This window comes from Culicoides brevitarsis, chromosome 2 (genome assembly GCF_036172545.1).
Source record: "Culicoides brevitarsis isolate CSIRO-B50_1 chromosome 2, AGI_CSIRO_Cbre_v1, whole genome shotgun sequence".
Taxonomy (NCBI): domain Eukaryota; kingdom Metazoa; phylum Arthropoda; class Insecta; order Diptera; family Ceratopogonidae; genus Culicoides; species Culicoides brevitarsis.
This window is the reverse complement of record NC_087086.1, coordinates 27109151-27130552: the sequence shown is the minus strand read 5'-3', so window position 1 is coordinate 27130552 and position 21402 is coordinate 27109151. Positions and strand designations below refer to the sequence as shown.

The following is a 21402-nucleotide window of genomic DNA, read 5'->3' as shown; positions in this document are numbered from 1 at the left end:
ATGAATAAATTTCACAGGAAAAAACAGATTTTTAATGATTAGCGATCGTTTCATGCTTTGTTGATTTTTGCGTCAAATTTTATTAATGGCGAAGGTGAAGGTAACGCTTTAAACAACTTAATGGTATCATATAAATTTAGGTAAAATTTGTCAAAAATAATTTTTTTTAATTTTACAAAAGAAATTTAATTTGTAAAAGAAAATTAAATTTCTTAAAAATTTTCAATATTTTAAGTCTAAAAAATAATTTTTTTCATTAGAATTTTATTTTATTTTATTTTTTTTTGAAGATAAAGTTAACACTAAATTTTAAACAAAAACTAAATTGATTGCTTTAATTTAATTAAATTTAAATTATTTTAATTTTTTTTAAATTTTTAATTAATTAATTAAAAAAAATAATTTAATTATAATATTAATTTTAATTTAATTTTTTTAATTTAATTAATTTATTTAAATTGGACAAAATTTTATATCAACTTCGGCTCCGAAATTCAAGTGAAATTAAAATTTAGAAGAAAATATATTTTTTTTACCATTTTTCTCCGGAAAATTTTCAAAATTAATAAAAGAAAGCAAAAAAAAATCTGAATTCGACCATTTTATTTTTAAAATTTTGGCTTAAAAAAAAAAATATTTAAGACGTGAATGGACTCAAATCTTGCGAAACAACGTACAATCCTGTTTTCTTAACTTGCTCGGCATAATTTTTACATTTTGGTCCCTTTATGAAGTCAGGACAGTGCTAAAAATAAATTTTCGTAAAATAATTAAAAATAAATAAAATTCTAAAAAAAATTCTTTAAAAAAATCTTACAATAAATAATTCCGCCATGACTCGCGATACAAGATATCCAGAACTTAGATCACAAAATTCTTTGTTATTTTTTAAAAATTCTGCTTGATTTTCCTTTTTGAAGTCATTAAAATCAGAAATTACTTTTGGAATATATTTTTCTACTAAAGGTTTCCAGTTACGAACAACATTTTTATTCAATTTAGAATAAATTGACTTTTTAACAGAATCTACAGTTACAACTCCTTTTACTGCCAAGGAAGTTTCATTGACAAAACATTCAAGCAGACACTGAAAATTTTCTGTTAATTTAAGAAATTAATGAAAAATTAAGAAAATTTTACCATTCCACCTGGAGGTGCAGTTTTTGGTCTCTCAATTTGACTTTTCTTGTCACTAGCGATCATTTTATCGACACATTTTTTGATAACTGTGTCATTAATTAAAGTCGGAATTGAAGGACAGCAATCCAAAGAGTCAGGAGGTAAAATATTACAAAAAATGGACAACGTGAGAAATGAACTCACGACGGAAAATATTAAAAATTTCAACATTTTTAAAGATTTATTGAACTTAACTGAGCTCAAAAAATTTTAAAACTCACCTTTTATATTAAATTTGGGTCCATTGTTCAACTTTTTTCATTTAAACTTATTTTTGGGAATTTTTACAATAAAATAAAACAATTCATTCATGTTTTTTTTTGTTTATTTTCCATTCCATTTTTATATAATTATTTTAATTATACATAAAATCTGAGCTGTTGCCGCTAATAATTTTAAATATTTTGTCAGCTAAACATTTTTTCTTTATTTTTGCAGCGATCAGCATAATAACTAATGATCATAAATTTATTTATTTTTTTAACAAATAATTTTTATCTAATAATAATTTTTTTTAGCATTTAGCATGTTGTTAGCATATATGAGTCAGTTAGATAGCTTACTAAGAATATTTTGTTTATCATAGATTTTTGGTCTATTTTTCAGCCTAGAGGGGTAGGAAGGTATTTTTTTGTGGAGTGACAGGATAAATAGCGCGGAGAATTAATTTAAAAAAAATATTAAATTTTAATTAAAATTTATTAATGGAAAAATATTTTTTTTGAATAAAAAATTATTTATTTATTTTTTTGTTTTGTAAAAATTTATAAATTAATTTTATTTTTGATTTTTATTTCTTTTTGTCGTTAATAAAAAAGGAAACCTGTCGTCGTCTTATAATTTATTAATTTTTTTCTATCAATATTTTATTAAATATATCTTTCTCGTGGTTAAAACTTTTCTCGTTCGTTCTTTGGGTTTCTCTTAATTAATTATTTGTTTTTTTTTTCTATACTTTTTCTAGTATTAAATATTTAGTGTGTCATCAACGGTTTTCTTTTTATTAACACAACACTATGAGCTATGAGGCTTGTTCTTCATGTTTTTGTTTGACTAGAGTTGTTATATAATAATTTGTAGTTATTTTGAGTAACAGTCTAGAAAGTTGAGCTACGGGGTTGTTGTTATAGTATAGTTTAGTATTTAGTAGAGTACGTAGTATGGAGAGTAAGTTAAGTATAGAATAGACGGAAATTTGCCAATAAAAAATTAAATTGTTTTATAAATTTTCCAGGTAAGCTCAAAAAATATTTTTGTCAGTTGATAAATATTTAAATATACACTTAAATATTTTTTTAAAATAAATTTAGTTTAATTTTATTTTTATTTGCGAAATTTTTTTTTAAAAAATTTTGCTTTAAAATTAAAATTTTAAATAACTTTTTATTAAAATATATTTTGATAATATTATTACAATTTTTTTTTCTAAATAATTGAAATATGCAATTTAAAATTAAAAATATTTTTTTATTTTATGTTTTTTAGTTAAAAAAATATATTTAATTTTAAATTGCATATTTAGATTTTTTAGAAAAAAATTTAAATTATGTTCAAAAATATTTAACAAAAATTTGAATTGAATTTAAATCAAAATTTTAAACAAATAAAAAAATAAAAATTAAAATAAAATAAAATTAAATAATTTTAAAATAAATGATTAAGTTTATTAAAATTTTAATTTTTGAAAAATATATAAATATTAATTTAATATAATTTAATTTTTAAAAATAAAATTTAATTAAATTTTAAACAAATATAAGAAAAATATTTTTTAAATTATATTTAAAAAAATAAATTTTTAAATAAAATAAAATTAACTTAAAAAATATTTTTAATATTAATTTTTAATTTTTTAACTGACACTTAACTGCCAAAATATTTAATGAACATACCCAGAAATTTTTCTTATTCATTAATTAATAAATTTATATATTTTTTTTTTAATAATTTATCTAATCATTGAATAAATATATCAATATAATTTAATATAATTTTTGTCACTTCCTTAACTGTCTTTTTTACCTTCGATTACATTTTTTATCATTTTTTTCATGAATTAACATAACATAACTTTATTCTAGCATTAATTTTAATTTTTTTCATTATATTTATTATTTATTACTAACTAATATAAATATCTTTTTAGGTTTTTATATTTTCTAATAAATATCATTTATGAACATTATTTAATATTATCAGCCAATCGGATTATTATAATCTTGCATTTTAATAATAATTTTTTTTTCTTTTTGTATAACAACCAACATTAATTTCATTTTTTTCATTTTTTTTTAAAATCTAGCACTAATTTTAATTTTCGTACATTTAACAAGGTAAATCAAGGATTTTTAGCACAAAATTATAATTTTATTTTTTTTAGACTTTATTCTCTTGGATTAACATTTTTTCGTGTTTTCTTTTTGGGCTAGGACTAAGCTAATGTAGCTGTTGATTTTTTTCTCATACACGGGGGTCACAAGGAAAGCTTCCACTTTAATTAAGGTTAAACTTATGAGAAATCCTTTGACGTTGATGCCCGATTAACGCTAAGTTTTACATCGTCTACAGGAATAATGTTGCTGCTATTACCTGATTTTGTGCTGCTGAGACTGGGTGAAAACTGGATTTTTGTTTTTTTATTAATTTTTTTTTTCAACAATTTTTTTGAAGCGAATTTTGCAGGTTTTTGATGCCAATTTGTCGCATTAAAAGAAGGTATTTACCTCTTGTTCTTCACACACAGACGGCAAAAGTTCGTCTGTGGACTTTGGAGTAATGGGACTTGGTGTAGGCAAAATGGTACGCGTTACGGTAAACGGGATCGCGTCGCCAATGATGATGCACGGCTTGACGCGTTGCAGTTGTTGTTGCTCCTGCAATTTCGTAAGTTGCTTTTTCATCTCCTGCCGCAGCTCTTTTTGCTGAATTTCCTGCTCAAATCTCTTCATGCTATAACTCTTGACAGACGAACTCGAACTATGAACCGATGCTAAACTTGGTCTTCGGGATCCTAAAAAAAATTTTTTTTTCAAGTTAATTAATTTTGTAATTAAAATCTCTTCAAAAATCACTAACAACAAAAATGTTAAAAAAAAAAAATTAAGAAAAATTTATTACACGAAAAAATTTTCGTGACCAGAAGTGGCAGGCAGAAGCGTGAAGAGTTCATAAAGTGACACAATTCAGTATATTTTCCCATAAAAATAACAATAAATCGTCACTTGTTGTGGAATAATTTAAAAGCAAAGCTTGCCATCCTCTAGCATTCACAAAAAATAATAGAAAAAAAAGAAAAAATAAACCAGGAATGACAAAAATGAACAATAAATAAAATATGAGTGTGATTTTCTTTTGTATTTTCTCATCCTTTTTATTTAAATGACAAATGTTTCGGTCATTCTTGTTTGAATAGAGAAAAATATTTTTTTTTGTATTAAAAAAAGGTGAAAAAAGGAACAATTGTGACAAATAAATGCAGAAAAAAGCAAGAAACGCATACAAGAAGAAGATGCACTCATGCTCGTCAAGGCACATGATCGAAAGTCCAAAAGTGCATTTTTGTTTTAATTTAGGCCGCTCCAAATGAAAATCAAAAATAAAGTCCGATGCCCCAAATCCAATGGGGCAAAATAAAAAAAAGTTAAAAATTTCATCTAAAATTACCGATTTTTGGTGTATTTCCATAATTTTTCATAAAACTTTCAAGAAAATTTTTCAATTTTTAGTAATTTTTGTATTAAAAATCGTATTTTAACATAAAATTTTCTTTTAAAAATAATTTTTATTAAAAATATTGAATATTTGTTTTCAAAAAAATTTTGACAGTTATTTTTTTAAAATTCATTTTTTTCAATTTTAATTAAAAATTTTTTAAATCAATTTTTAATACACAAATATCAATGTAAAAAACTCAAAACAACAAAAATATTGATTAAAAATAAAAAAAAAAAAAAAAAAATTGGTATTTTGTATGAAAAAAAAAAAAAAAAAAAAAATTCAAAATTTTTTATTTTTTTGCCCCCTCCTCTCCCCATTTTTATTTCAAAAATTTTGGACAAAACTATTGAATTTCATTTGGAGCGGCCTTATTTTATATTTAATATGAAGATCAGGAAGTGTGCGAGATTAATGAAAAAGCACGTTTAAGGCTTAATTCGAGAGAGAGAGAAAAAAATATAAAAAAAAGTTTTTGTTGATTTTTTCGATGGAAACGCCTGGTATTTTATTAAATTTTAAAATTTATGCATGGAAATGACAACTTTGTTATCAAATCCAAGGACTTATCAAACAAAACCTTTTAAATTTCTGTTGAAAATGACAGGAAGCAAAGAGATTCAAGCTAATGCAGTGCACTTCTTCAAGCAATTTTAGAATATTTATAATAAAATGTAAAGAAAATGTATAGATTTCTATAGAATGGAAGCAAATATTTCTTTATTATTTATTTAACATGATACAAAGAAAAGATAAGAATTATAAAAAATTCTACAATACTACGAAAAATAAGTAAGAAAAAAACATTAAAAAATTAAAGCTTTAAAAAATTTTGAAAAATATAGAAAATTCTTAAAAAAATTCTAATAGTTACGAAAAAAATTATTTTTTTTTATATTGAGATTTATTCATATAAAATGAACAAAACACCATATTGCTCATGTAACATGTTACACATTTCTGTAATAGAAAAGTCTTTTGATCAGTAAAATTAGGAGTTAAAAAAATAATTAAACATCAATTCCGATTTTTTTTTATTTTTTGTTTATGAGAGAATTAAATGAGAGAAACACATCGAATGAAAAAAGAGAATTTAACAACAATTTATAATAATAACATTTATTTTAATAATAATTAATTATTATTTTATTTTTATTAGGCATGAATTCAACGATTAATGAATGATTTTTGTAAAAATAAAATAATAAAAAAATATCCAGAGTAATTTGATGGACATTAAATGAAAAAAAAAACAACGAAACTTGACAACAATGAGAAATTATAATGTTTATAAGTAGGCCATTCCATGACATTCAGTATACTTTACTTATTTAGGAGAAACGTAAAATTTTGCAATGAGTAAACTTATAACTTTAAACAACATATATATTTATCGGAAATTATATAGTTTGTTAGGTATACGACAACAATGTAAAAGTGGGAAACATAAGAAAATGAGTTTTCTCACTGGTTTTGTGTGTTTTGTGTTGTGTCGTGTTTCTCTTGTATTTGTGTGTTTTCTGGGGACTAGATGGATGACTGACGACGGATTTGGAGTCTGTTTTTGGAATTGTGAGTTAGAAAATGGGTGAATTTAACATTTTCAAAAATAGAAATTAATTATTTTTTAATTTATTTAGTTTAAAAAAAAATATTAAAATATTTTCTTAGAGGCCCATTAATTTCCAAGGTTGTAATTAAAAATGTAAAAGTGAAAAAAAATATATATACGATGCTAATTTATTACTTTCATATAAAAATTTCGCTTCTCAATATTTAAAATATTTTATTATATTAATTTTTTTAAAGAAGCTGGTAATTTGTTTTATTTAAATTTATTTTTAATTAAAAATTTTAATTTAATTTTTAAAAATTAATTATTTTTTTTATTAAAAATTTAAATTTAATTTATTTATTTTTTATTTATTTAATTTATTTATTTTTTTAATTTTTATAAAATATTTAATTTAATTTAATTTAATAACAATTTTAATAAAATTAATTTTTATTTAAAATTAAATTAAAAATAGTTTAATTAATAATTAATTTTCTTTCAACTTAAATTAGTTTTTACGTTATAATTTTTTAAAATTAATTTTAATTACCTAAGAATTAAATTTTAAAAATTTTAAAAATATTTTTTTAAATTATTTTTTTTTTCAAAATAAATTAAAAATTTAAGTAAAATCTTAAATTCACCCCTTTTCAACCCACAAATTTGTAAAAGTGTTTGGTTTGTGTCTTTTAGGAAAATGATAGCAAAAGAAGAAGAAGAAGTAGAGAAGAAAGAAGTCCTCATAGCTTTACCACAACATGAGCTTGTTCACTGGCGGGTGTGGGGAGCGCAGCCAATTCGAATCGCCCACCACTCAAATCATCGTCCCAATTATCGTCGTCATCGATATCACGTTCATCTAATCCATCGCATGAACTTGTATCACGACTCGTATTATTGCAATAATTATGATTTGCGTAAATATGAAATGACGGATTATTAAGGTCCGCGCAATCATTGAGCATGCTGTCGTGCGACGAGGCATTCGCAGATGCACTCGCGCCGGTACTGTGATGTGCGTGCGGCGCTGCCGTCGTCGCCGCGTACTTGTTCAGTTTGGACAAGAAGTTTTTGCGATTTTTTAACGCGGGAATGTCTAAAAATAATAATTGCTTTTGCTGCTCAAGCTGCTGCTTAAGATATTCTCTCATATTCTCATTGTACTTTGTGCCACAAAGGGGATTCGTGTTTTGTGGGGAATTCATTGCAGAAATGTGACATGATACAAGCAATATGGCTGCCGAACGGGCTGCACCTGTACGCGAGGCTGACACGAGGACACCTTTGGAGCCGTGCAATGGCACGCCAGATGTCCTGCGGTGCCCGTAGGAACTAATGCTTCCGCTGGAACGTTGACTCGAACGGGATGACGGTCGCGCTAGAAAGGTAAGTACGTTTAATGAACCACTCTCAATGGATTGAAATGGAATCAATTAACCCCTTATGTTGTTAAAGCGATTAATTTAACCCTTTTGCTCTTGACCCTTTTCGAACCTTCTTCTAAAGAGGTTAATTTAACTCTTTGAGAGATTGATTTACTTCCTAAGATCGCGATATTAGGGAATAAGTCAATCTATCAAAGAGTTAAATTTACCTCTTTTTTATTTTTTGTGGGTCAAGAGCAAAAGGGGTTACTTTAATCCCTTTTACAAAATCATCAATTTTACTTTAAGGGGTTAATTTTACTCCATTTCAATCCATCGAACTAATCTACTTAATTAACACTAATCTACTGCAAAATTTTATCGTTACCTGTATCACTGGCATACATAATTGGCGGCGATAAATGGGCATCGCCATAGTCACGAGCACGCGGATACTTATTCTTACTAAATAGATACAATACCATGCAAATTAGACCGCCCAACACTGTAATACTTGTTATGACGCCCAGCAATGTGGGCAAATTCGATGTAATAACCTCTAAATCTGCAACGAAAGAAATCGCATACACATGTCAATCACCGTCGAAACTTTGCTTTTTATTTAAAGGACAAGGTCTGAGCATGACATCCATCAACTTAAACTAACGACCATGTGAACAACGGAGACCGGAGAGAAAAGCAATTTGAGCCAGCATGACTCCTAATAGTGTTTATCGATTAATTTTGGGTGACGGTTGGTTAAAACAAAACAAAACAAAAAACACAAAATAAAAGAAAGAAACTTTTTTTTTCAGCCATGAATGCTAAAACCGAGCAAAAAGGGTCAAGAGCACTTTTATGGTTAGTGTGAGGGTGAGCTTTTACGAGTGAAAAGGCGACGATTTCAAGAGATTATGATGATCATGATAAGATTTCTCAACACCGAGTACGTTATTAACCGTAAAAACTGCGTCGGTCAGCAAAACAAAAATAAACACAGCAAAATATCATCAAGAAATATGAGTCCAAGTGGGATACGCGTACCTAATATTAACGAGTAATGTGAATTTATGGGCTAGAAAGGTAGGTATGCACTAATCGTCCCATGTCTACCATGTTACGGCCTAATAAAAAGACCGAAAAGTGTGTGGGGGGAGTTTTTTGTTTTGATCCCGGATATAATTTTGGTCTGTTTTTTTTTTGCAGTTGGTCCGAATGGTGCAGACAAAGGAGGAAATCCAGCTTAAATTTTGTGGAAAACCACCTTTGATATGTTCTGGTAGTCTTTTCAACATTGCTTTCTGTGTTTTTTCAGGTATATGACAGTGCAATTCAATTCAATTGACAAACATATGTGGTGAGATTTTTCATTTAATTTTCACTTTTCTCTCTCACTTTTTTTTCTAGAAAGTTTGGTAGAAAAAAAATGGATTACTATGTGGCAAGTTGTCTGTCTGTCAAATAAAAAAATATGCAGTGTCGAAAAAACTGAAATCAAAGCTTCGAGGTCTGGATATTCTGTCAAATAAATAAAAATATCAAAGCTGTTATTCATTAAATATGCCCAGAACGAATGAAAAAATTCTTTACTTCACAAGATATAAAAATTTTGGAAACTGATTCAAATTATTAAAAAGATAATTTTTCTGAACGATATTCTAAAGAGGTTTAAGTTCAAGAAAAAAGAACTGATTTCAAGGCGCCAAAAAATCAAAAACACATGGCTGCAGCCGATTAAGTTTCAAAATCCTGGATTAGCAACAAAAAGGATGGAAAGTCCCTAAGCGGAAGACTATCTTGAGAAAGGTGTTTTATGGATAATCTCGATTCCCGAAAACTCGTACATAAGCTCTTTGTTTCGAGAAAATGCGTATTTTACGTGAACAAAGAACTTTTTTTTATAAAATTTTTTTTTCTTGGCAAAAATTTTAGAGCCGCTTTGAAAAAAAAAAGAGTTCAAATGGGAAGTTGGACAGAAATCCCGTCGGAAACAGCTCAGCCAAGCTATGAAAGCATTGTCCCGGATTTTTTGGATCTCGATGAGATAGATTATGTGCTGGAAATTCGGGAAATTGATGGGATATCGTCTCATTCGGAGAAACGCCGGGCGTTGCGAAACATCTTTGCAAAAAACTATCCGGAAGTGAGTGAGGTAGTCATCGCCCGCCACAACCCGGATCTCGAATTTAGCAGATGTTCGGACTGGATTTCTAATCCAAAGGTCGCGGGTTCGAATCCCGCAAGGGATGCAACTGTAAGTAATTAGATACAGTTTTATTTATTTCCGGTTGGGCTTCAAGTGCTCTCCGTATCGTTTGTCCGTGCTTTCGCCGGTTACACTATAAAGGTTTGACCGAATTCAAATTGATGAAGAAGACATAGAAAATGAAGATATTGATATATTTAAAGGTAAACGTCAAGACAGTAAGGACCCTTAATACATATTGAGAATTGAGTTAACGAAATTTGATTCCTTTTTATCTCAGAAGATAGTCAAAAATCATTTCATTATAAAAAGCAGTCAAGTCAAAATTCACTACAAAAGGCTTTTTATCCATATTTTTCTCTCTGATGAATAGCAAGCTATTAACAAAAAGACCACTGTAAAGCATTTTGTGACTTAAAATTTTATTATTTATGTCTGTCTTTCCTTTCAACGAAGCTAAACCTCTCTGAAAATGCGCTCACAATTTCACCTTCAAGTTTAAATTGTCCGTCACTAATCTACAGCTATGAACAAAACTTTTAACAAACGAGCAAAAAAAAAATCACCTACCTTGAGTACAAAAAATTCGCTTGGTCGGCTTCAAATAGCTCACCGAATGAAATCCCTCGGCACACTCGCATATCGCGTTGTGCTTTATTTGCACACACAACGAATTTGGATCACTGTATGCACATATTTCATGGTACAAACATTGTTCACCCAATTTTTTAGCTGCGTAAGGGAGAGAGAGAGATGAAAAAAATTGTTAAAATTTGTTTAAGAAATATAAATCAATGAAATATCAATTTTCGCGAATTCAACAAGAGCGAAACTTTTTTTCTTTCTTTTTTGTGATTTAATAACACGAGATGTTTTTCGTGCGACGCGCGATAATAATAATAGGTCTTATTGAATATTTAATATTTCTCTTTTTATTTTTGTGGAAATAAGGAAAAATTTACGCCTTATTGTCTTCTTTTATTTCACTTTTCGGAGAAAATTCTCTTTTAAATTTTTTTTTTATAAGATGATGATGACGACAAAATTTAATATTCATTCAAATTATCCTCTATGGAGGTGTGTAGATGAATAATTCAGCGGGAATTATGAAAGCGTGTGACAAATAGGACAAAAGATGAAACTGTTTTTCTGAATCTAGGTGAAATATTTTAATTAAATAAGGAAGAAAAAATTATAATCGTCTGAAGTTGAAGCTTTTCACGTGGAAATTTCTCGCTTGTTTTTTTCCAAGAATAAAAAATTTAAATCGTTTTCATTATTGAATTATTTTCATGATGTATGAACGTCACAATTGACGCGCATTTTGTTAACAAGATAATTAAGTTCGTTATGTGTGAGTTGTGATCACCACACATTCGTTATCACGTAGCTAGGAGGCATTGTCACAACGCATCAATATTAAGAGCGAGCACTCTCATGTAATATTCATTTTAATTTAGTAAAGTCATTTATTTTTGATTTGTTTTGGCGTCATCGTCATTCATATATTGGATATATGAAGTTTGCAACGCATCGAACAAATAAAATGTCAAAATTAATACTTACGCTTGGCACATCCTTTTCGTCTATCAATAAGGACTGGATAGTTTTTTTCACAGCCGCATGTATTTGTAGCGGGATCACAAAAAACGTGATGCAACATAACATTACACGATAACTCACATGGTGCTCCAACGTACATTCCTTTTGCTGCGAACGGAAGTTGTCATCAAACGTGTGCAAAACGACAAAAAAGAGAGAAAGAAACACAAAGAAAGAAAGTAAAGTAAAAAAGAAGTGTTAGTTAATTCGATATATTTTCACACACACACGCCGTTCAACTAATGAAAGTGTGGCAGAATGACGGTGGTATGTTGCATGACCCAAGTCGGAAAATGTTATTAGACTGATTAAAAGTTAAATTTATTGCCAAGTTAGTTAAGGTTCTTGTGTTACTTGGCAGACGTGGCAGTTATTATGTTACGTACGAAGAAATAGTTTGAAGTGCATTTTTATGAGTTTCGATGGAAATTTAAACATTTCTGGTTTTCTTCAGAACTTTGAAAGTTGTTTATTTTACAATTGAGTGAACAAATTAAGGTCAATTTTGATGAACATTTCTTTGGCAAAAGTGAGCTTTGTGAATTTTTTTAGCTCAAAGGAAAATAAAATTGATGGATTTTATTAAAATTGTTTTCAAAGCTAATCAAAATGCTTGACTTTAGTTAAAATTGATGAAAAATTTTTAAGACCCGTAGATTCGATCTACCTATAGCTTGAGTTCAGCTTCAAAAATAGGTTCAAAGTTTTTTGTAGCAGAGTAAAATTTACTTTACTTAAAAATGTGTTGAAGCAGATAAATCCAAACAATGTATGGAAAATTCGTGGAAAATTAAGAAAATTTCTCAAATATGACATGTAATGTTTATTGCATAACTCTTCTTGGAAACATCTACTTTGATTATATAATTTAAATATTAAGAATAGAAACCTCTAGTACAATGAAGCTTTAGAGATACTTTTATTGAATATAAAAATTTACATCAAGCAAATTTCAAACAAAGCAAGGGAGGATCCATGGAGGTATTTCAGCTCAAAATATACAAAAAATAACAAAAATTTACAAAAAAGACACTATTTTATTGATTTGCCAGCCTCTTTCAGCTCGAAATGTACTAAATTACAAAAAATCGAGAAGTTTTGAAACAAAGACACAAAATCGAGAAGTTCGAAATTAATTTTCATTATACTTAAGGCCATAAAAATGCGCTTTAATTACAGAAAAATCATCCTCCACTAACATTTAGTTTACATAAATTATTCCATTTTATATTTCCTTATTGTATTACTTTCGCGTAGGTGTGAAGTGGATGGACGTTAGAATGAACCCCGTGTGTCACTCAGACAACTTAATGTACATTCTTGAATGAATCGCCTTCTTTTTTCGTTACTTACTTGTGTAGGTGTCGTTGTCATGTCAGTCAACCGGCAACAAAGTAATAATAATTTAATAAAGAAATTGAGAAAGAAAGAAAGAAAGAAGGAAAAAAAATGAATGGAGACAATTATCCAAATATTTCCTTAAAATTAAATCTAATTCTCTTCTTAATTGGAAATTCAATCTCCTTCATTATTTATTTATTATTTTTTTTTGTATGAAATAAAAAATAAATAAACCTTTCCGAAATTTCCATTTAACCTTCTTAATTTTGCATTCAATCTATCTTCTCTATAAATATCCTGATAAATATCGATCGATCTACGCCATAAATATACAGATATTATTATTACACTTCCTGACACATTTTATGTGTTGGCGAAAATAAAAGGTACAAATTACTCGCTCTTGCTATCTATCTAGGTACCGGTCATAATTACGTAACCCAAAAAAAAAAACTTGGAATGGACACGAAACTGAACTGAACGAACTGCGTTTCAACGGAAATGATTTTCCGGTCAGTTTATTATGGATTTGAAAAGTTTTTTCGATGCAAAGCAGATTAGGAATTAGATTATTTTGCAGGACGATCGATTGTCGAGTTCAATTGTCGTGCATGATGGGTGCCGGAACATGAGAATGCATTTTGTTTTGATTTGCTTTCGTCGAGTTTCTTTGTTGAAACAGCTGCGGAAATGTAAGTTGTCAAAAAGGACATGTTTCGCGATGTCTTGGAAGTTGATTGTCGTGAAAATAAACAATATTATAGTATTTCGTGTCATTTGAGAGACAAACAAAGTTGGATACACGTAAGTTGAGAGTTTTCGGAAATGACTGTCGTTTGTTTATAGAAGTTAGATATTAAGATTTCTTTCCTCATTTTTACGATTTGTTTCAACATAAGAATATTCTAACACGGTTTCTTAAAAATAAGCTGCAATTTAACTTAATTAAAAGTGTTAAAAATTGAAGAATTAAAATTTTGAATACCCACATAAAAATGTTGTGGTAAAAAATATAGTAGAATAAAATGTGAATGGAAAATTATGCAAAGCAGACTTAAATTAGATTATTTTTCAGGTCGATATTTTATGAAATGCTATTTTCAGACCTACAAAGTTCGTGATATTTTATGAAAGAATTGATGAAAATAACCTTTTTTTTTTTGAAAATTATCCTCTTAATTTAATTTTTCAATATTTTCAGATCTACAAAGTTCAACGAAGACAAAATCTGTTAAGTGGATTTCATAGTATTCGGGATTGTGGATTGGGCTCGAAATTCGAGTCAAGAATATAAGGAGCACAGCAAACCGATAGTGACCCTCTATTTTCTAATACTCATGCTAAAATACCCTGCGGAGTTAAAAATCCGTTAGCCATTTATAAAAAGGAAAGACCAAATTCGTAGTTAGAGTGAAAGTCGTAGTTAAAAAGTGTGGCTCAAACCTGATGAGGCAATTTTGGTTAAAAAAATTAACAGTCTACCAAAAACTAAATTTGGATTCAGAGATATCGGCATATCGTTGACAGGAATTACAGAATTTTTCGGGAAATCCGGAAGTGGGAAAACACAAATCTGCTTTCATTTCGCTTCGCCACCCTTTTGCTATTAAAGAAAGAGCTAAAATCAGTCAATATTGCGACAGGACCCCAATTGAAATAAATGGCTTGCTCCAAATGGCTTAAAAAACGAAACTTAGGACACTTACGGTCAATAGATTTTACAACCTAAATAATTTGTTTAATGTTGAATTTCAATAGTTTACTAATTTAAACTTTTCATTAAGCACGAATCCTTTCAAAGATAAAATAGTTTTAAACTTATGCACAAATTAAACTCTTCTTCAATTCTCACATTTCTCCATTTCCTGACAAAACCAAATCACAACAAGAATCCTGCAAAATATTTCAATAAATAAATAAAATACAAACAAAACCATCATCACCTTCTACGAACTCTACACATAACGTATTTCTTTAATTACGTTATTGACAAGTCATTTATTATGAAATCCATCTAAGTAGTACACACGTTTTGTACAAACTGATGATAATGTGGTTGGACAATGGCCAACACGACTGTATAATTTTATCATTTCATTTATCTCGGTGTTTGTTTAAATTTGTGCAAACAATTTTGCAATAATAGCATGTGGAGATGATGATGTTAAAGGTGAACCGAGAAGCGAAAAAATTCTTATGCTAATGAATTTTTTCCGAATCAGATGAAATCGGAGGAAAAATGGATTCAGTAGAATAGCAACAAGAGAGCAAAAAGCACAGAAAAATATCAATACTGTTGATGCGAATTTGCTGCCAGAAAGTCTGGCACATGATAAAAATCTTCTTTATCCTTCTTGTTTAGTCTTGTGTTATTGTTATGTTATGTTGTTACGAGACATATAAGCGACGACGTTCGTTAATGTAATTGTAGGTCGCTTGCATATAGACACTTAACATGAAGTTTTCTCATATATATTCCCTCCAACCACTCGAGAGTGATGCGATCCATAGGAGGTCAAAAACTCATTACATTGGAATGTTTTTGCCGATTTTTTTCTTTTCGTTAGTTTGTTGTTAGATGCGCGCGCATTGCGTCTCGAACAAACATAATTGTGCATTTTTTTCCCTTCAATTTTGTCCCTGTAATGAGATCCAATTATTGTAATTGTTCGGAAAATGAAAGCAACTTGACGATAATTAAATTGGCAATCCGATCTATCGATGAAAAGAGCAGCAACGATGTCAACGACAAGAAATATCGGATTTCAAAAGACAAATTTGATTTGCGTCTGACGCAAGATTTCAATCAGTTTCCCGTGGTTTCCGCCAAAGGAACAAAGATGAATAATTATCAATTTTGCGTGTTAATAATAAAGTTTTGCCTGCTTCGAGAAAAACCACAAATACGTTATTTATGGGTGCGATGATGAAGTGGGATAATGTCAAGGCGAAACCAAAGTTCATCTTCATTTATCATCGGAAAAGTCTCTGGCAGAGGTACGTAAAACTACAAAAAAAAAACAAAAGAAAACGCAAAAACAATATCCAAAAATTTATTTTAATATATATCAAGGAGAAAATCGATTGTTGTGTGCGGCGGCGGCGGCGTTGGCATGGTATGTAAGGAGAAATATTGTATTTTCGGCACAAAAGGTAAGTAAATGTGTGTAATGTAAGGTTAGGAGATAGATAACAAAAGTTTATCGAATAAGTTTTTGAGATGGAGGATTTGGCAAATGGATTTGGAAGGATTTCGTTTTGTTTTTGTTCAAATTTTTCTGCTTTATTGAAATGTAAGCAGAATTTTTTAGTGACCACGTGGAGCAAGTAGAGTTAAAATTACAAAGGTACGGGAGAAAATTGAAAATCTACTGTCAAAAACTCCATTATTTTGTCGTAAATTCTGTTTTTGAATAGTTGATCAGATTTCAGGACCAAAAACTTAGAGTAAGAGGATTTTTTGTGCTTTTACACATTTTTGAACTCCTCAATCCACTGATCCCCAAAAGATCTAAAATGATCAATTTTGAAAGCTTGTTAAATGAATCAATGATTTTTTCTTCCGACAATTTTTTTTATCAAAGTCATTAATCTGCGATCATTCAACTCTAATTCAATCCGTCCTTCCTCCGACAAATTAATAATCAGTTAGACAGATTTCCTGTAAACTCCCACATTTCTTCAAACAAAAATTGCACACAATCGCAAAACACTACATCATTTTTCACTTTTGAAAGCAGCTCCGTATAGACAATCAAATCTATTACAAGCAAATAAATCAATTGTTGCCCCATGTAGACAAACACTTGCAAACCTACACATGTAGCCCGCCATCGTTCCCAATCTTCACAATCATCATAACATACGAACGTGCAGGATTTTATTCAATTACGTAAAGTACACTCCGGTACTTGGTTCGAAAACTCTGTTAGTTTTTCACTCGTTCAAACATATTATAAAAATATAACCATCCGTTCATTGTACGGCGAAAAAAAGGAGCTTTTCTATCATAAAATTCAATCAATAAGGACGTCACACGTTTCTACATAATACGATAAAAAAAATTCTCCGTGTTCTATTGTGTAACTGTTTGAAAAATTTAACAGCGGAGCCGTTTAATAAAAGAAGAGAAAAAAACTGAGCGACGTACGCCAAAAGCAGGTGATTATTCACGAGAACCGAAGACAAAGTTTGATTTTTGCCAAAAAATCGGTGTTAATATTTTTTTGATACATGAGTTTTTCCTCTACTTCTTATGTTTCAAGTTCCTCTCGAAACTCACATAAAAATAAATCTCGGTGTGAAAAATGAGACAAGGACGTTCGCTTGTGTGCTCATCACACACAGTGTTTGTCTGTCGGTAAATATCCTGAAATGTTGATACGTTATTTACATCAAGCAGTGTGGTGTGTGTGAAATTCAATCGGTGCTGCCATTCTCCCTCCTACCAATGATGATAATAATAATAAAATAATCTTTTTTTGGCAAAACAAGATCATCAAAATGAGATATAGGTACCTATACTTATCGTAAAAACGGAAAGAGTGGCAAATCAATGCAAAATATCGTCTAATATCCGATGTGGGATGGAAATTACATTTCCATTACAATTTTTTGTACATATTATTACCGAAAAGTTACAAATCTCTGGAAAATTATGCTTTGGCGCATAAATGGTCAGGCATAACACGTGCGTGAATGATAAGTGTGTACCTTTGGATTTTTATTGCTGTCGTAAATTAATGGAAGAGGCCGTTAAAATATTAGGCGAATGACGTAAATATGAGGCAAGGTATTGGAATGCAAGGAATCTTTTTCTTTACAACTGAATGGAGACGCATGGTGACGCGCTTTAACAACATGCATAAAAAAACTCTTAGACGAAGTAATAAAAGTCAAAGTGCACCAAACCACGATGTTGATGAAAGATGAAAGTTTTAAAGGCATACTAAGAATCTGCAATAAGGCATTGCCAACTATATTGTTAACAGTTTAATTGAAATAACTCAAATTATTCGATGCGGAACTGACTGATATCAATAAACGGACAAAAGTATGCGAAATATAACCTAACGAGCATTGGAGATAAAATGTTTTTAAATTGCCAAATTTATTGACAAGTGGAGTAGAGAGCTCATTTTTTTTGCAAATAATTTAAGTAGGGTAGAGTAGGGTTTACTAGACCTATTCTAGTATGGCTCGCACCGCGGTGTATAAAGAGTCCTATTGTACTTCATACTGTGAAATCGTAAGCTTTTTCAGTGAACACCGAGGAATGGGTCTTAGCTTTTTACCTGTCATCCCAAGCAGGCACCCTCAAGATTCACTTAGCTCTCCCAAAAGGTCACATAGGGTTTTTAAAAGATCTCAGTAAATTTTGAGCACGATTGGAGTCAGAAAAGTTTTTTCATGATTTCGAGTCTCGCTTCGGTTCGACTTCGGCATACGCTCATCAGTCAGATACGTTAACCACTGTTCTAAGCTGACTCCCTCAGTTATAGTAGTGAAGAGTAGTAGTAATACCATCCAGACCTTTCACGATTGGTTTAAGTAAGATTGGTTTAATATAACCATTGGAAACTATGGAAGTCTATTGAAGCCTAAAATAATTGTTTGATAAATTTAAGCTCTAAGCTGAAGAATACTTAAGTTTATTAAGTTCATCAAAACTTTAAACCTCGATATCTCAAAAAGGAGAAGGCGTTAAGAACCATGTCCAAAACTTTTTTTTTGTAGTCTTTACCAAAATATAAGAAAAATCTACTCTCAGCTCTGCCTGGAAACTTTGAATTTGGACTGGACTTAAAATTAAAACTCGATTGCTTTTAGCATCCAACTGTGATAGGTCTTAGTTGACAAAATTTAATTGAATTTTCACTGTTTGACCTGACTTTCAATATAAATGGATTCCTTCCATCGATTGATATGACAACTTTATCAACAACGAAGAAAAAATCCAATACATCGACTGAAGTGTTCTTATCAAGTTCGTGCCTTCAAGTTCCAATAAAAGCTTAAAAATTGTGATTAAAACTTCTTTTAAAAGCATTAGGGTGCAACATTTCCACTCTTCAAACCACACACTTTCAATTAAAAGCATCAACAAAACATTTAACTTACCACTTTTATTTTTCGTAATATCATAATCCTCTTCAGGCTCGTCCTCTTCTTCGTCATCGTATTCCGGTTCGTCGTTCAAGGCAACATTCACATCTCGTGCATTCCGGACTGACGGTGATAATGATGATGATGATGTGCTTATGAAGGTGTGCGTTGTTGGCGATGATGATGATGATGATGGTGTCCCTGTTGTTTCTGTAGTTCTCGTTCGATCAATACTACTTAAACTAATATTACTCCTAGGATAATGAATTTCATCATTAGCTACAACACCAAACGACGAGACGGCCGACGAACAAACGTAACAGTAGACCAACAGAAATAACGTAATCGGAAATAATTTTCGTCTGTAACGATTAACATTTTTCCCTAACGGTAAGTTTTCTAATAAATTTTCACTAGTTGTTGTTGTTGTTTTAATTATTTTTAGATTATTTTCTTTAGAACTATTATTGTTGAGCACATGGTGATTATTATTTCTTTCGTTATTACTATCATTACTAATACACTCCACTTTTTTTCTAATTTTCTTTTTGCGAGTGTCATACACGTTTTTCAGCAAGCTTCGTCGTCGCGATTTGCCATACGGATTTTTTGTATATTTCTCCATTATTTTATCTCTTTTTTTTCAGTATTTTTTCAAATTTGTATCATTTTATTGATTTTATGTATTTAGCATAGGAAACACATTTGGCGCGCGGTGCGATGAAATACAAGACGACAATTCAATCACAAATATTTTCCATCAATAGAAGCAAGCAGCAGCAAAATCATCATATTTAGACAGCTCTTGATGTTTTTCTAGTGTATGATAAATCGATTTGTGTTCAACTTCAACTCATTTCCTGGTTGTTCCATGTTGCCATGCGATTGCCGCCATCATCATCAGCTAGCTGCTTTACCTGTAAATAACATTGGAATATTAGGTACGTTTATGATCATTATAAATAAATTTAGAGTTTAATCAATAGAGGTGTCGTTAATGTTCAAGCAATTTTAAAAAAGCGATCACGTTCCTTCTGCTTTTAGCCATAAAAAAGGAATTTTAGTGAAAAGTATTTATTTGCATGTGCTCCAATTTTCACTTTTTTTTATGAAGAGCCATAATCGTTACCAACAGAACTTATTTTCAGACGTTTATTGCCGTGTTACATAAAAATCAATCATTTTTAGCACAAGTACCAGTTATAGACTTCCTAATTTGATTTTTTTATAAGCACGATAAAGTTTCCGGGCAATATCCACGAGACACTTTGTGATGTAACGACAAAACAAATTTACGCGTAATTTTAATTCGATAATAATTCAATCATCCATATTTAATCTTTATAATTAGTGAATGTAAATTTATAGCATTTATCACATATCATGCAACAATTATGCGACATCCATTCAGCAAGCAGCAATGCAGTTCATTGTTTTCATGGTAAGGACAATCAACGCGTACTTTTACATACACATGGGTAAGTACATGAGTTTTATAGTTTGTCATTATTATTATAATTATTTGTCATGAATGCCACCCCGAGTGGATTAGTGGTTTTGTTTAGAAGAACGAGTTTAGCCGCTGGTGCAGTTAAAAGGAAACGCGTGACTGAAAAGCACATTTTCTGTATGTATACATGGCGAGGTATGTAGGTACCATGTGTGAAAATATGATAATACAAACAATTTAATCTGTTTATTGCAGAAGGGATGCCCTTATGAGACGACATTTTCACCCGTCGCTGCAGTTTCATTATTTTTCAGAACAATGAAAATAATAAAAACAAAAACAGAAAAAAAATTATATTAAAAAAGGCAGAATATACGCGAATCGACGATAACAATGGTCGTAAGTCATGCAAATATTGTGTGTTGGTAAAGGTGTAGGTTAGACATAGGTTTGCCAATTGGTTGAGATCGCGTATGTTGTTGTGGCTGTGGTGATATTTAAATAATATTATTATTATTTTAGTTGTTGTTGGATGTCGTTCGCAGCAGAAACAATTTTGTGCTTTTAGGACAGGGAGGTGATCGATAAGTTGGATTTTTATTTTTGTTTTTGACATTTATTTTATTTTTTTTCAGTAAAGTTAGAATATGTAAAAATCACAAGGAAATTGAAAAACAATGAAGGTTTGGAGAATTTAGACAGATGAAAAAATTCATCGCTAGTCAAAGAAGCAGAAACCGTAAGAAAATTAATAATTTTATAAATTAATTGTTCTAATTATATAATTGTTATTTTAGGTTTTTAGGTCGATTTAAAAGCAAGCCAACCCTGAGATCATTTCACGAAGTGTTGGTTTAACACAAATATAGTAAAAAAAACTACCTTT

The 21402-nt window shown here is 29.7% G+C and overlaps 1 protein-coding gene across 1 annotated transcript; it reads right to left on the bottom strand.

The window, feature by feature from the left end:
• Positions 1–3688: 3688 nt before the first annotated feature.
• Positions 3689–19691, bottom strand: LOC134828855 (uncharacterized). The gene is given in 7 exon segments (XM_063841843.1): positions 3689–3799; positions 3903–4189; positions 7704–7826; positions 8174–8377; positions 10589–10750; positions 11585–11728; positions 19082–19691. Coding segments are annotated over 7 exon segments (1641 nt in total).
• Positions 19692–21402: the final 1711 nt, after the last annotated feature.